This window comes from Centropristis striata, chromosome 14 (genome assembly GCF_030273125.1).
Source record: "Centropristis striata isolate RG_2023a ecotype Rhode Island chromosome 14, C.striata_1.0, whole genome shotgun sequence".
Lineage (NCBI taxonomy): Eukaryota > Metazoa > Chordata > Actinopteri > Perciformes > Serranidae > Centropristis > Centropristis striata.
Window position 1 is genome coordinate 20,260,257 of NC_081530.1, and position 15,256 is coordinate 20,275,512.

General features: G+C 38.3%; 2 protein-coding genes across 2 annotated transcripts; one reads left to right on the forward strand and one right to left on the reverse strand.

Annotated features, from left to right (window-relative positions):
• Window positions 1-2,087: 2,087 nt before the first annotated feature.
• On the forward strand, window positions 2,088-8,484 carry anxa14 (annexin A14). Its single transcript, XM_059350559.1, has 13 exons — window positions 2,088-2,136; window positions 2,468-2,507; window positions 3,114-3,210; window positions 3,349-3,437; window positions 4,278-4,391; window positions 4,527-4,617; window positions 4,755-4,834; window positions 5,123-5,161; window positions 5,856-5,946; window positions 6,961-7,056; window positions 7,147-7,202; window positions 7,852-7,959; window positions 8,098-8,484. Exons 2-13 carry the CDS (start codon window positions 2,481-2,483, stop codon window positions 8,155-8,157), a joined length of 948 nt encoding a protein of 315 aa, XP_059206542.1. The 5' UTR covers window positions 2,088-2,136; window positions 2,468-2,480; the 3' UTR covers window positions 8,158-8,484.
• Window positions 8,485-8,769: 285 nt separating this feature from the next.
• Window positions 8,770-10,580, reverse strand: LOC131985444 (mucin-2-like). Its single transcript, XM_059350560.1, has 2 exons — window positions 10,276-10,580; window positions 8,770-9,575 (listed from the first exon to the last, which is right to left on the reverse strand). The coding sequence occupies exons 1-2, from the start codon at window positions 10,327-10,329 to the stop codon at window positions 8,859-8,861; spliced, it is 771 nt and encodes a 256-aa protein (XP_059206543.1). The 5' UTR covers window positions 10,330-10,580; the 3' UTR covers window positions 8,770-8,858.
• Window positions 10,581-15,256: the final 4,676 nt, after the last annotated feature.

Genomic DNA, 15,256 nt, shown 5'->3' on the forward strand with positions numbered 1-15,256 from the left:
AAAGAGAGACTGCTATATCTTTTTTGATTATAAATCTGGGTAGGGACTATATAAATACCATGAAAGGATCAAAACAGAGAAACACACACAGCCTATATTCAGAAAATGTGCCCTTATGAACAGTCAAGACGTCAAAGCTGTGATGTTACAACTTAACTAATTATTTTTGTAGAAACTTCAGATACATGTACAGTTGCAAGAAAAAATATGTGAACCCTTTGAAATGATCTGGTTTTCTGCATTAATTTATCATAAAATGTGATCTGATCTGTATCTAAGTCCCAAGTATAGACAAACACAATGTGCTTAACCTAATATCACAGACACAATATTTCATGTTTTTATTGAACACATATTTAACATTCAGTGATGGTGGGAAAAGTAAGTGAACCCTTGATTTAATAACTGGTTGAGCCTCCTTAGGCAGCAATAACCTCAATCAAGTGCTTCTGAAAGCTGCTGATCAGTAACCCCTTCCAGTCTGATGCAAATCAACAATTCTTGATCGTCTTCGGAGAGATCTCTTTTTTTGTGAGGCATGTTTCACATGAGCAGATGATTCTTGTGAACAGCAAATTCAAAAAGTTTGATTGTTTTTTATGGGTCACAGTATCTCTACACCATTCAAATCTCATTTCATTGTTAGGACTCCAAGTTTGCTAATTCCTGACTCCAATAAGCTCTTAATGGAGCCATTAGCCATAGGGTTCACTTACTTTCTCTACGAGCATTATGAATGTTAGATGGATATATTCAATAAAGACATTAAATATTATTATTGTAGTGTGATATTAGGTTAAGCACGTTGTGTTTGTCTATACTTGGGACTTCAATGCAGATCAGATAAAATGTTATGACAAATGAATGCAGAAAACCAGGTTATTTCAAATTGTTCACATACTTTTTCTTGCAACAGTGTACTGAGAGTGCAGATGCGGACATAGAGACATAGAGACACTGACCAATCACGGTTAATACCAGACGGATTAAGAATATGGAGGCTGCTGGTCAAAAAATCTGGGAGGTCTCTCCCACACCGCACAGTCCATCGAAATACAGTAGTCTAACATTAGTTTTAGGCAATAGACTTTTGGACTGTTGGAAACACCTGTATCTTATACAGGATTTACACTGACATGCTACAGTCATTACACTTTAACTGAGACAAGATTGAGACTTATCTTTGCCTTTCCAAGTTATTTTTGTTTCTTTTGAAAATGGATGTTGAGTGAAACAAATCTCAATCAAAAGGCAATTCAATTCAATTCAAGTCTGTATTGTCATTGTAGTATACAAAGTGCTTGCTGCTGATCTGCTTTGTTTGTAATAACCACATAGGTCTCATATTTCTTTGCACTCTGCAGGTGAACAGCAGGTAGAACTGGAGTAACACAGAGGATTGGAAAGATTAAAACGGTAAGAGGAATATGTTTGTTTAGTGGTTTTAATCATGCACAGGTAGGTATGCTTAGTCTTTTTTCTGAGATGCAATAACTACTGTGACCTGTTATTTGTGCCTGTTGAATTTGAAAGTGAACATGATATGTCTGTCTTTGTCCCTTTCTCTTGAGCTTAGTTGTCCTTTTCTTAACTGAGAGAAAAGGGAAGATAAGCGTTTTAGAGTATCAGATTGTTATCAGTAGTGGAAAACCACAAATGCAGGTGCTGAAAAGCCCTTTTGTTATCTCTTGTGACACAATTCAGTTTTCAGGTTTTGGAGCCAAAAGACAATCAGGTTATACATGAGCACCCCAGAAGATCTGCTTTACTCTGCGACCAGAGTGGCATGTTGTCTGGTGGGTTTGTTTATCACACTTCTGCTCCATCTTCAATCTACAGCTTATGGCCATTTCATAACAAAGGCAACCTGTAAACAAACCTGACTGTCTGGATTCCTCCTCTGCAAGGAATGTTAGTTTTTTACTAGTGGGTTGTCGTAGTAATTGTACAGACCAATAGTGCAGAAGGTGCTGAGCACTGATTGGTCAGCTGTTTGACTGACAGTCAGGTGGGTAAACTACAGCAGGTGTGGCATAATAAAGGGTGGGACTGAGATAAGGGGCTGATTACAGGAGGTTGTAAAAAATCTCCACTACCTCCACACCTTCCTACAGCTGACACAACATTCTGTTACAGGTAGGAAAAATATGCATTCTTTATGGATTTTGTACAAAAAAAAGTACTTGTTATTCTGTCAGGTGTTTGTTTTGGCATGTTGGGTGTCTTAGATAACACTTAAAGTGATATAACTGTTTTATTTGGATAAGTATGAGTCTTGAATAACTGTCATCAAGTGATTCATTGAACAACAATTCAGGGTTAACTTACATTTTCTCTTTACTACCAATCACACCATACACACATAATTTTATTCTTTTGAGCCCACATGCCTGTATGTTAATGTCATTTATCATACATTTTATTTACATAGATCATTTATCTCTTCCTAAACATTCTTTTTTTGTAGTTTAAACAAAACCATGGACCCTGACTACTTCAAAACTTATGTAAGTAGACAATTTTCTTGCCCTGTATTCCTGTCGTTGCACTATGACTCCGTTTATGTGGACGCCAGCTTTGTAGATAATATAATCTGCTGTCTTGTGTTCTCTGATTATCTGCATACCTCCCTATGTTATCTACAAATGTCACTATGATGTCTTCCGGTGTGCTGGAATGCTGCATTGTGAGCTCATGTTTCCGGTTAGATTTTAATAAATGACTCAACTCAACTCCCACCTAAAGACTGAGCTTGACACTACTGTGTTTTGTGTTGTGGAAACGCCCCCCGCCCTCCTCAACTGGTCAAAGCAGCAGTGTAGAATATTTGACATTCTTTAAATACAAGGATGAAAACTGACTTGTATCTTTCCACATCTTCTGCCAACACCTTCTTGTTATATTTGCGTAAATCATCTTGCTTCTTCTCCTGTTACACATTCCACTTGTTCCCTGCCACTCAATTATCATTTTTTTTATAGATTTGTGTATTCGTACTCAGACAGAATCTGTGTCCAGTGTCAAGATTCATACCCTGTCTTCCTTCCCTCCATTGTTTTTCGGTTTGTCTAAATTTTTGCTTCTCTCTCTTCCACTCCCTATTTATCATATAGGACATGTGCTGGGGTACCCTTGGAACGGTGCGACCCTTTTCTAATTTCCACCCTGATCGGGATGCCGCTGAGATTCAGACAGCACTGGAGAAGAAAGGTACTTTTGCTTTGCTTCAAACTGGTTTAAAAAGCCATAGTGGGGTTGACGACCGTCAAATCATACTTTTCTTTTGCCTCTTAACATTCCTCGCCCCATCATTAAACATTGTATCCTAATATTGTTTACCGTGATCAGATGGGGCGAATCTGGTGAGAATCCTAACCAATCGGAGCAACGCTCAGAGACAAGTGATCAGCCAGACCTATGAAGAGACAACACATAAGGTGAGGCAACAAATGACCTGACAGCAGTTCTTACTTAATGTAAGAAGTTGAAACATGACATTCAAAATAACAGTTTTAAAGTTCAAAGCAACAGCAGTCTCACATATAATCTATTCCTCTAAGGATCCGTGTTATGCAATACAACATTATTGTTGAGTTGCACTGACAATACTGTATGTTGCAAATGTGTGTGTTAGCTCATCTGTTACTTGCTGCAACGTGTTTGCTGTTCAAACATTGTATAAACAGGTTTTAAAAAGGATTTGAACACGCCTTTATTTGGAGAGGGAGTAGCATCAGCAGTATCGTAATTACACAGTGAGGAAAAGATGGATATGATGCTAAGTAGAGTTCAAATACTGTGCTGAAGTACAATTTTGAGGTTCTTGTGATTTACTTGTGTATTTCCATTGAATGTCACTTCATACTTTTGATGCAAATATTTTACTTTTCACCCCACTACATTCATTTAACAGTATAGTTTACTACTGAGGAAACTTTACAGATTATAAATTAACTGATAAATTATGATATGAATAAGACACCCAGCTGTTTATGACAAATATAAAATCAGCCTCACCTTTACAAGCTTTACTATTTCCACATCAATGCATTACATATAAAATATGCTGTATAGTATTCTGAAATGAAAAAAATATTCTGAAATTTTATTTTGATAATAGTCATGTACTTTTACTTGGGTAAGATTTTGAATGTAGGGCTTTTACTTCTCTCAAACTAGCTGAATAAGACCTACTGTGAGTTTTTGTCTGATCTGAAAACTAGAGACTCAGTCTAAGATATGAGAAAACATTTGTGTTTATTCTGACTTTGTGGCAGGACCTGGCAGCCGGTGTGAAAAAAGCTCTGGCTGGAGACGTGGAGGCTCTACTGCTGGAACTGCTGATGACTCCTCTGCAGCACGAAGCTTATCGCCTGCAGCAGGCCATGGTGGTGAGTGAGTGTTTGTACACATATTTTGAGTGGCTCAGAGTGGGTGTTTGTCTGTCGCATCCCAGAATATATACAGTTTATGTGTGTGTGTGTGTGTGTGTGTGTGTGTGTGTGTGTGTGTGTGTGTGTGTGCAGGGTTTAGGCACAGATGAGGAAACACTACTGGAGATTCTGTGTACCCGTTCAGGAAAGCAGCTTCAAGAAATCAGTGCAGCATACCAACAAGGTCAGTCACAGAACTTTACGAGTCTTTTACCTTTTTTTGTTTTTGTTTACAGTTGTGGACGTTTAAACCCATAATACTTAATGTCTTAATGTTATTTCTTCATTTTTGTCATATTGTTTGTTTGTCTCCATTTGCAGTGTATAAGAAGGACCTGGAGAAGGAGCTCAAAGGAGAAACCAGTGGAGACTTTACTGCGCTTCTTTTGTCTTTGTTGAATGTAATTTAAATTTCATTTACTATTACCTTTAACCTCATAAGTGAAGCACTTTGTCTGAATATTGTTGGGGGACAGTGGGTAAAGCTACAACATAGTGCATTGATCCGCCAACTTTCATATTACTGAAACAATATATCTTGTGATATGAAATAGCAGTGGGCCAGGTGACAGGTTCTTCTGAAACACTAGATAAAATTGCTCATTTTTATGCTTTGTGTAGGATTATTAAATTTAGATATGACCTTGAAATTACAATTGATGTATTTTTTCACTCCTCTCTCCTAACAGAAAGAAGATGTTGCTGGTAGCGTTCAAAGAGATATTGAGGTAATATTTTCTATGACACTATTATAAACAAACATTGCAGTCTAGGTAGGTGTAAGAAGCAGTTTAGATCCGCAATTTGTATATGATAAAGCATATAAGCTTAGTGTACTATAATGCTAGTTAGGTTAAGAAATGAAGCTTTAGTTACTAGTTACTTTTCTGGATAACTTTTAACATGAAAAATGTGATGACCTTTAAATGGGAACACTTTTTTTTTACGAACTAAACCACATAACAGTATATTACGTAGTTAAAATCAACCCTAGCATGGTATCATTGAAATGCTGCTTTCATAAATGCATCAATGATAATAATAATAATAATAATAATAATAATCCAAACATATTTGATACACACACACACACACACACACATAATATATATAATGTGGCCATTCTGCATGAAGAGTACTTTTACTTTTGATACTTTATGTACATTTTCATGCTGATACTTTAGTTTTGAATATAGGACTTGTAGTGGAGTAAATTCGCAGTGTGGTATAAGTAAGAAAAAAATGTCCTCTAAAATAAATCTGCTAGAGCATGACTAATTTTGTCACTGTATGAAAAAACAAACAACTAAATGACTGGCATAATACACCTGCAGCCCTCATATGTAGCATAGTGGTTGTCAGCCCAAGATATGTTATATTTCAACAATTTCTGATTATTTTTTACTGTTTTTATTCTTCCAGTCTCTTTCTGCGTCACTGAATGGGAAAAAAGCTGATACAGGACCGTGGATTGACATACTGACCTCCAGAGACTCAGACCACCTGAACAAAGGTGAGGCGTGTAACGGCTCGTGCAGGTGAACATAGTTAGCTATAGCCACTAGCCGGGGGGGTAGTTAGCATTAGCTCCGGGTTAGCTTCACAGAAAACGAAATGGAAATGTTCACTGGTACTTAACTTCGACCATACAATGCCAGGTCTCCACAGCTCTAAAGTCACTATGATACATGAAAAGTAAACTTAAACGGTTAACTACACCAACTCGTTGTTAAGGGGCGTTTTCGTGTTGCTATTGACCGGACTACTAGCGCGTGCACAACCCTCAACGCACGTCACACCAAAACAAAAGTGAGGCGCCACCGTGTGGCAGTAGTTGGCCAAGCAGTTACAGTAAAATCACAATTCTAGCTGTTACAGACTATATATCTATGCCAATCTGACATATTTCTGGCTACAACTACTACTCTATGTGTAAGGGCTGCAAGTGTATTATACTAGATTACTAGGAAATTAATTTATTATTTTTTAAAAGTAACTTAGTGGTAGCAGGTTAATTTAAGAGGACAGTTTCTTCTTATTCCCAGCCAGTGGTTGAAAAAGTATTCAGATTCCTTTCTTAAGTAAAAGCACTAATACCACACTGCAAATTTACTCATCTAGTAAGTACAAGTTCTGCATTCAAGACCTTACTTAAGCTAAAGTATGAAAGTATCAATAGTAAAGGTACTTTTTCTGCAGAATGGACCCACTCAGATTGATATATATATTCCAATTTTTTTTTTGATTATTATTTTTGATGCATTATACTTTCTTCAAGGTATAGGGTTGACTTTGACTACTTAATATACTGTTATGTGGTTGAATTTATAAAAATGCATAATCATTTTTTAACTGATCATGTTTTTATGTTAAATCTTGACCTGAAAGGTAACTAAAGCTGAGAGCTAACTGCAGTTGAGTAAGAAGTGCAATATTTGCCTCTAAAATGTAGTGGAGTATAATGTATAATAAATGCATCTCGAAATTGTACAGTAGTTGATTTAAGCTGCATATATGTTGTTGACAGTGCTGATGGGACTGGAGCTAAGGAGCGGACTGACGGTGGATCAGATTCTGGAGAAGAGATTTTCAGGAGACATTCAACTGGGTTTGAAAGTTTTAGGTAAATACTCTCTTAGAGACTGTGCGAGTAATCAACATTGACTGTCCCTGTTGATTAGTCACTAATAGTTCTTGATGTGTGTCATGACAGTGAATTGCATTCAAAGCCCTGGCACCTACCTCGCCAAGAGACTTTCTACCACAAAGGTAAGCTGCTGTCATCATCACTTGTTTCTTTTATTCTGATGATTTTTGTTAATTGATTTTAGGACTTTAAACTGAACCGAGACGTATGGAAGGATGGAAGAAGGGATTGGTCTATATTAACCAGTATAAATACTTTTTGACCCATGCTAAGTAATATTTTAGTTGTTTTTGTTTATTTTGAAATGGATGAGCATAATGCGTCCCATTAAAAATGTATAATGCACACACCACTTTCCTATAATTTAAGGAAATTATATTGTTATTTATCTTCTTTATCCTTGTTCTACTATAAAAAACATCCATACAAATAGATTAAATTGAACATTATAGCTGTCTTGTATGGAATATTATATTATTATAAGGACTAATTTGTTTGTTTCCATTCGTTTTTAATGTCTGAAAAGCACCCCCTGTGGTTATTATGCTGTATGAATAAATTTGACTTTTGACTAGACCACAGAAAAGAACATTTATAGTGTACAGATATACAGAAATGAGAAGTTAAACCAGAAGTCTCATTGAAGGCAAAGCTGTGTGTGACTACAGACATTTATTAGAAAATAACTCAAAATAACTGATATTTTATACATTTAGGAAATTGTGTAGTGTGATTCTAAGACACATAACAGAAAACATTTCACTTTTTCAGGCTCCAATAATGCAGGGAATTATGGTGGCTCACTCCGAGGAAGATCTGCTGTGTATCCGAGCTGCCTACCTCAAATTAACAGGAACTTCTCTCTACACGGCTTTACAGGTGGGTCACACACATATTACTGTGCTAAATACATAAGTCTGCATGTGCTGATGTTTTTTCTTAATCAAAAATGTCATTTTATTTATTCTCTTAACTTTTACTTTTTTTTAAAAACATGTTTTCATCTTTTACTAACAGAAACAGTTCAAAGGAGTTCATCTACAGGCTCTGCTCGCCATCTGTCGATCTGAAGATTAAGCCATGCATTTTTTTATGCATTTATACAGTTCCTTTTCCAGCTAAATCAGTCTATGACAATGCAGAAATAAACTTTATGTTCTGTCTATTGCCTCTTTACATATTTTATGTAATGTCATTTAATTGCATGCTTTGGCTATGCTTGTTTTATTGACTTATACAAATATATACAGCTAAATGTAAGAGGTTATTTTATGAGTGCAGTTTGGCTATTTGTTATTTTATCACTTTATACGTCCCATAATACTTCCTCTTCCTCCTGATGTTATATGTGCATACAGTATTTTTATTTCTTCAAGTAATACTTATAAACAGAGATCAATGGCACCCATTTTCTTACAGTGTTTTTTGTCTTTTTTGTTAATATTATAATTTTAGATTTAATGTTAATATATGTTAGTGTCAGTGTAACAATCACAATTTAACTAACATACAGTAAATGCAGTTTTACACACAATATATTCACATAATTTTCTCAGCAAGAATGCTTGTCTTGATGCCATTACATGTTTCTTGAACAAATACCTTAAGATCATTTATATAAATATTCATGGTAATTTAAGAACAATCTGGAGATGTTATACATACTGTAGAGTAGATTACACTCAATTCTTCAGCCTCTTCTATGGATTTGCATTCAGTCCAACCTTCTATAAACTGAGACACATTGAGGAGTCCTCTAGTCCTTTAATTTTTGCACGTCAGTGGCAGAGCACGTAGAGCAACAATGGTGCGACAGAAAACAGAAGAGAGGCTTTGACTTCTGAGCCTCCGTTGTGTTTGGTGGTGGCTGAAATCGTAGTGCCAGGTGGTGTTGGGGTGGTAGTGGGTGTAGTCTTTGGTGTTGGGGTGCAAGTAGTCTTTGGGGCTGGGATGGTCGTAGTCTTTGGGGCTGGGGTGGTCGTAGTCTTTGGGGCTGGGGTGGTCGTAGTTGTAGTCTCTGGTGTTGGGGTGCTAGTAGTCTTTGGGGCTCGGGTGGTCGTAGTTGTAGTCTCCGGTGTTGGGGTGCTAGTAGTCTTTAGGGCTGGGGTGGAAGTGGGTGTAGTCTTTGGTGTTGCGGTGCTAGTAGTCTTTGGGGCTGGGGTGGTAGTGGTTTTAGTCTCTGGTGTTGGGGTGGTAGTGATTTTAGTCTCTGGTGTCAAGTTGGTCGAACCACTTGCAGTAGTGGTTCGGGCGCTTGTCTTGGGGGTCGTCGGGGCAACAGTTGTGGGAGAAGTAGAAGTGGCAGAAGAAGTTGGGGCAGCAGTGGCTGAAGTGTGACTCACAGATGTGGTCTCATGGGTGGTTGGAGGGACGGTTGGAGTTGTATTGCTGGTAGGAGTGCTCGTGGTGGTAGCACCGGTCATAGTTGAAATTTTTCCAGTGCTTGAAGTGGTGGGAGGTGAAGAGGTTGGTGCTTCAGTTGTTGTTCCTTCAACCTGATTGGGAATGGAGTGGGGAAAAAAGTTAAATCTGTGTTTGAAACAAAAGCTATAGAGTGTACGCAAACAGTATTTCCATTGTTGCCATTGATCAATGATCATTATTTTTAATCATTCGTTTGTACTTGTTTATACCTGTCGGGCTGTCCTGTCTGTACTTCCAGTGAAATAATAATACATTAGCTGACCTTGTGTCCTGTTCCAATGGATTAAAGATTAATGTAATGTATTTTTGCCAAACTTTATCAGACGTTTTGCTCCAAATAAGAAACAAAACATAAAGGCCTCTCTGAAAATCCTATAATAATCATCAAACAATATGTGTTACAATAGGAATTTTCTCATGAAAGCAGTATGATACAATTATACCATATTAAAAAAACATTTCATGGCTGCACAATACCTATTAGATTACATGGAAAAATGCTTTGACCTTTTCAGGACAATAGGGAAAGACGGAAGACTGACTGTCAACCACACTGATATGTTATTTGAGCACTTGTTGTATGGACATCTTGTTTTTTTGTACATATTATATAATTTAATTATGGATTATTTGTTGCTTAAATTGTATGTGCAACGTGGAAAAAACTAAACTAAACTAAACTAAACTAAACTAAATTAAACTAAACTAAACCTTAAATAAACGCATGAATTATGTATTTTGGCATATTTTGTTGAAGAAAAGTATAGTTACCTTTCCCAATACCAGCAGAGCCAGTGTGCAAAGTCCCAGAGCCAATATCTTCATGATGAGGAGCCGAGAGGAGGCAGTGATGCAGCAGAACTGTTTCTGAAAAATGTCCTGTGTGACAGACAGCCGGCTGATGGGTTTCCTGATGCAGTGTCACTTCTTCCACTGTAACCTGCTTTGTGTATACTTTCTTCTGGAAAACTGAGATGAACCTTTTTGTTCCTCCTTTTATACAAAAATATCACCTTTCAGGAGGGGTAGGTGCAAGTTTATGACGTGCAGTATGACCTGGCCCAATATCCAGGAAGTTGTTTGGGGAGAAAAGTGTGTGTGTGTGTGTGTGTGTGTGTGTGTGTGTACTAAATATATCTTTATTGACTTAGCAAAAGCAAACACTCAAACTTTTTTTTATAGTTTTATAGCAGACACTGGTTAGTTATAAGGAAGTATGAATTATTATAATTCAGCTAACCGCCTTAATGACTGCTCATATTTCTTGACCTCAGACTCCTTTAGAACAACTTCAGGAAACATTGAAAAATGTTAATGTAAATTGCATATATTATAGTTTTTATGTGGAAATGTTTCACAATGATGGAAAATACCCTGCTTCCTCATATGCTGACACCTGGTTTAATTTTTAAACTACCGGTATAAACAAATGCCCTTGAAATGCTTCTATGGTGAACGAACTTCCCTGTCCTGATGCATCTTCATGCATGATGACATGTTTTATTATTTTCAGATATGACCAATAAATGGAAGCAGTTAGACTAATTATAAAGAGAAAATATGAACGGTTCCTTCTTCCCCCTGGTAGATAATTGACAATTTATTTGCAAGATGAAGGTCACTGCATTAATTTATTGTTGGAAGAATCTGCTGAGTGAATATGTTTGTTGGTCAGACATCAGTTAGCATTTTATTGCTTTTTGGTTTGAACCTGCGCCTGATAGATTTCATTACTTCATCACACAATACATCCGCACAGGGAAATGAAGAACTTCACAGATTTTTACAACAACTGTTTGCTGTGGACCAACATTTTGAGGCTCACTGTGAAATTTATCCACTACAAGTAAAAGTCCTGCATTCCAGACAGCAATAGCTGTAGGGACCAGTGCTCGGGGCAAAGCAATTTCGTCCCGCTACTAGTCCTACAACTTGAAGAGTTGCAGGACAAATTATGTATCAAAACGTGCGGTTTGATCGGGATCGTTGTGCTATTACTTTTCTCTACAGAATATGTGACTTACGTCGCGAAAAACTGCCCCAAATTTTGCATTGAAATGAATGGGACGGACGAAAAAAAAATGAGCGAAAAAAAACAATAATTGGAGATTTTTAAACGTCTACTTCTCCGGCATAATTTCACCTAGAGACTCCATTTAAACTTTAAACAGTAGACACAAGTCTTGTGTATCGGTGTACTAATCCACGTTTCGATAGGTCATATAGTTTTTTATCAATCCCTGTTCAATGACCATGATCATTTTTGGAGAAATTCTGAGATTATAATGGGTGTGTATTGCATGGAATGTTCGCGTCACAGTGTGTGACATCATCGCCAGAGTGTAGAGGGAGAGAAAAAATTGTCAAAAAATAAATTTTAAAACTGTGCTCCAGGCCACAAATTCCACTCTACAGAAATAATTTATACATAGAAACGTAGGAAAATTAGTCTTCTCACTCACAATCCTCTGGTAAAGCTGTCAGAGTTATAGTTTAGGCACAGGACGCACAGATGATCCACCAACACGCACCAACAGCCTCATTGGCTCCCATATTAAAAACGCAGGAAGATTTCTGAAAAAGGAAGATGGAACAGTTTTTTTTAGATCGCTCTAACAAAGCTATTTTTTCATTTTTCTGAAAAACAAACAAACATATGTAGACGTTCAGGAAGAACTCAGGACACTCAAAGTGAAGTCGGATCAATGATAGGTATTATGGTTCTGCCAAAAATGCTTTCTGTTCGAGGCCAGAAATTCCAGTCTGTCCACCTCTGCTGTCACTGTGCCGGAACAGGTGTCAGTTAATTCTGTTGATTGCTTTGATCTGATTGCCTTTGATCTTTGATGTGATTACAGTTACAGAAACACACACACACACACATGCGCATAAGCACGCACACTCCTCACACATGCAAACACATGCTTCAAACACACACGCGCGCGCACACACACACACACACACACAGGTAACTTCATGCGATTTTCGCCACACACACTATGAGGGGCATTTTATGCCAGCACACTATACTAAAACACGTGTACAGCGCCTATGCGATGACATCAAACGTCTAACGTGCGCGTGTAAATTCCATTCACTTTCAATGGACAGACAGGCGTCACGTAGGCGTCACGCAGACGCTGTACACGCGTTGTTGCGCATACGCCTACGTGACGGCTGCGTGACGGGTGAACTACGCCTCAAATACGTGACATGAAGACCCGCGTGACTGTTAAGTACAATTCTACATAGGCGTACAGACACGCGTATTGCGAGTACACCAGATGACATGGGTGACGGGTGAAAAGTGCCACGAGCGAACGTAGTGGACGCCTGTGTGTGTGTGTAACGCGTGTACGCCTATAACAGTTCAGCTGTTACACAGAGTCTCAGCTTCATACGGGATTGTGAAAGCAGAACTTATAGATGAACTCCAAGCCCCAACAGAGCTGTCAGGATATTTATATCATTTTCAGGCCCGTTTTTATTTTCTTGATGATATTTAATGATAGCAAGGGTGAAAGGGATAATTAAAATAATTTCAGCTACTTAAAAATAGTAATAGGCTACTAAAGTGCGACGCTCACAGCCAGTTCCCAGTTCGCTCTTGGACATACAGTTCATTATGCATCAGCTGTAATGTACAAATTGAATATTAAGTAGCCATGCGGACCTGTCCAATGAATAAGGATGCTTTTTGAGTAATTTTATGCGCTTGGACATACAGTTCATTAAGCATCAGCCGAGCATTGTCCGGTTCTGAGCTTTGTGCTCTGTGCGCGTTCTCATCAAATGAGCTGCGATCGCAGCATGGTGATGAGATAAACAACATGAAAGTAGCTTACTTCAGAAGCGATCAGCAGCACCCGTGACCGGGCTCCGCCCGGTCAACTTCTGCCCGGCGCTCTGTATAACATGTGGCCTTCCCAAACATCAGGCTCTCCCGCCGGCATTAGTTATGATTATGATTAATAATCAATAATAATAATTATGTTAATAAATGTGAACCGTGCATGGTTCAGAGAACAGTAGCCTATACTAGTGCATGATGATACCTTTTCCCTCTTTTTTATGCTTGATAATAAGTATTTATTAATACAGGACTTTTTTTTGTCACGCAGTGTTGACATACTAATATTAATACCATCAGTATTTCCCAGTATCTCAAACCGAGAAGGTAGTAGTAGCAGATTAACTGCGATAGCGCCATCATTGCCACTGAGAGAGGATTTACAGACGTTTCCTTTTTCTTTATCTTACGAGGATCTCGTAATTATGAGATCAGGATCTTGTAATTACGAGAAAAGGTGTCTATTTTTTTTAATCCAGTGAATGCAATGCGCTTCCGTACACAAGCTCTCCCAACAGAGCTCTATAAAGGCTGTACACAATACAACAGGAAAGACAAAACATGCGTATCGGCTCTATCGCACGGCACAATAAATCATTTTATTGCACAAAGTGCCGACTACAGATGAACCCAAACAGTAGATAAGGTGTTAAGGAACAGCATAACACCAGACAGAATCCTCACATTAACGGCGATTGTTGTTTCAGTACCACGGACAGCTCATGCGTAACAGAACATGCGCAGATCATATCCTACAGCAACCAGTTAGTGTGGAAACCATTAAGGACACAACACCGGCCTTTAATCTTACTGTTGTCTCACGCCAGTGTTTACTTGTACTGTTTAAGGTTGAGCCACCAGCCGTTGTGAGAAATAAAGCACGACGCGGTGCGAGCCGCAAATATAACGACCACCCGTCAATGAAGAGTTCCAGGGTGGTCACAAGGGCCGAGTTACAAATGCAATTATACATTTATATCCTTTCTTACATACTTGTTTACATTTTTTGTAACAAAATATGTTTTTATCAAACTATGATGGCGAATTTTGAGTTTAACAGCCGCTTCGCTTCACAATTAAAGCAATCCATGTTTTACCAAGAGAGACCTATTACACAGTTTAGGCTGTTTCAGTCTACCTAAATGCAATTTAAGTACACGCCTCGGCTGATGCTTAATGAACTGTATGTCCAAGCGCATAAAATTACTCAAAAAGCATCCTTATTCATTGGACAGGTCCGCATGGCTACTTAATATTCAATTTGTACATTACAGCTGATGCGTAATGAACTGTATTTCCAAGAGCGAACTGGGAACTGGCTGTGAGCGTCGCACTTTAGTATTACTATTTTTAAATAGCTGAAATTATTTTAATTATCCCTTTCACCCTTGCTATCATTAAATATCATCAAGAAAATAAAAACGGGCCTGAAAATGATAGAAATATCCTGACAGCTCTGTTGGGGCTTGGAGTTCATCTATAAGTTCTGCTTTCACAATCCCGTATGAAGCTGAGACTCTGTGTAACAGCTGAACTGTTATAGGCGTACACGCGTTACACACACACACAGGCGTCCACTACGTTCGCTCGTGGCACTTTTCACCCGTCACCCATGTTATCTGGTGTACTCGCAATACGCGTGTCTGTACGCCTATGTTGAATTGTACTTAACAGTCACGCGGGTCTTCATGTCACGTATTTGAGGCGTAGTTCACCCGTCACGCAGCCGTCACGCAGCCGTCACGTAGGCGTATGCGCAACAACGCGCGTACAGCGTCTGCGTGACGCCTACGTGACGCCTGTCTGTCCATTGAAAGTGAATGGAATTTACACGCGCACGTTAGACGTTTGATGTCAACGCATAGGCGCTGTACACGCGTTTTAGTATAGTGTGCTGGCATA

Bases quoted from the DNA above. Each gene is read 5' to 3' on its own strand.
- anxa14 (XM_059350559.1), top strand. From the start codon at position 2,481: ATGGACCCTGACTACTTCAAAACTTAT. The intron at 4,392-4,526 runs GTGAGTGAGTGT...GTGTGTGTGCAG, and splicing joins GCCTGCAGCAGGCCATGGTG to GGTTTAGGCACAGATGAGGA. The intron at 7,203-7,851 runs GTAAGCTGCTGT...TCACTTTTTCAG, and splicing joins AGAGACTTTCTACCACAAAG to GCTCCAATAATGCAGGGAAT.
- LOC131985444 (XM_059350560.1), bottom strand. From the start codon at position 10,329: ATGAAGATATTGGCTCTGGGACTTTGCACACTGGCTCTGCTGGTATTG. The intron at 9,576-10,275 runs GTAACTATACTT...ATTCCCAATCAG, and splicing joins CTCTGCTGGTATTGGGAAAG to GTTGAAGGAACAACAACTGA.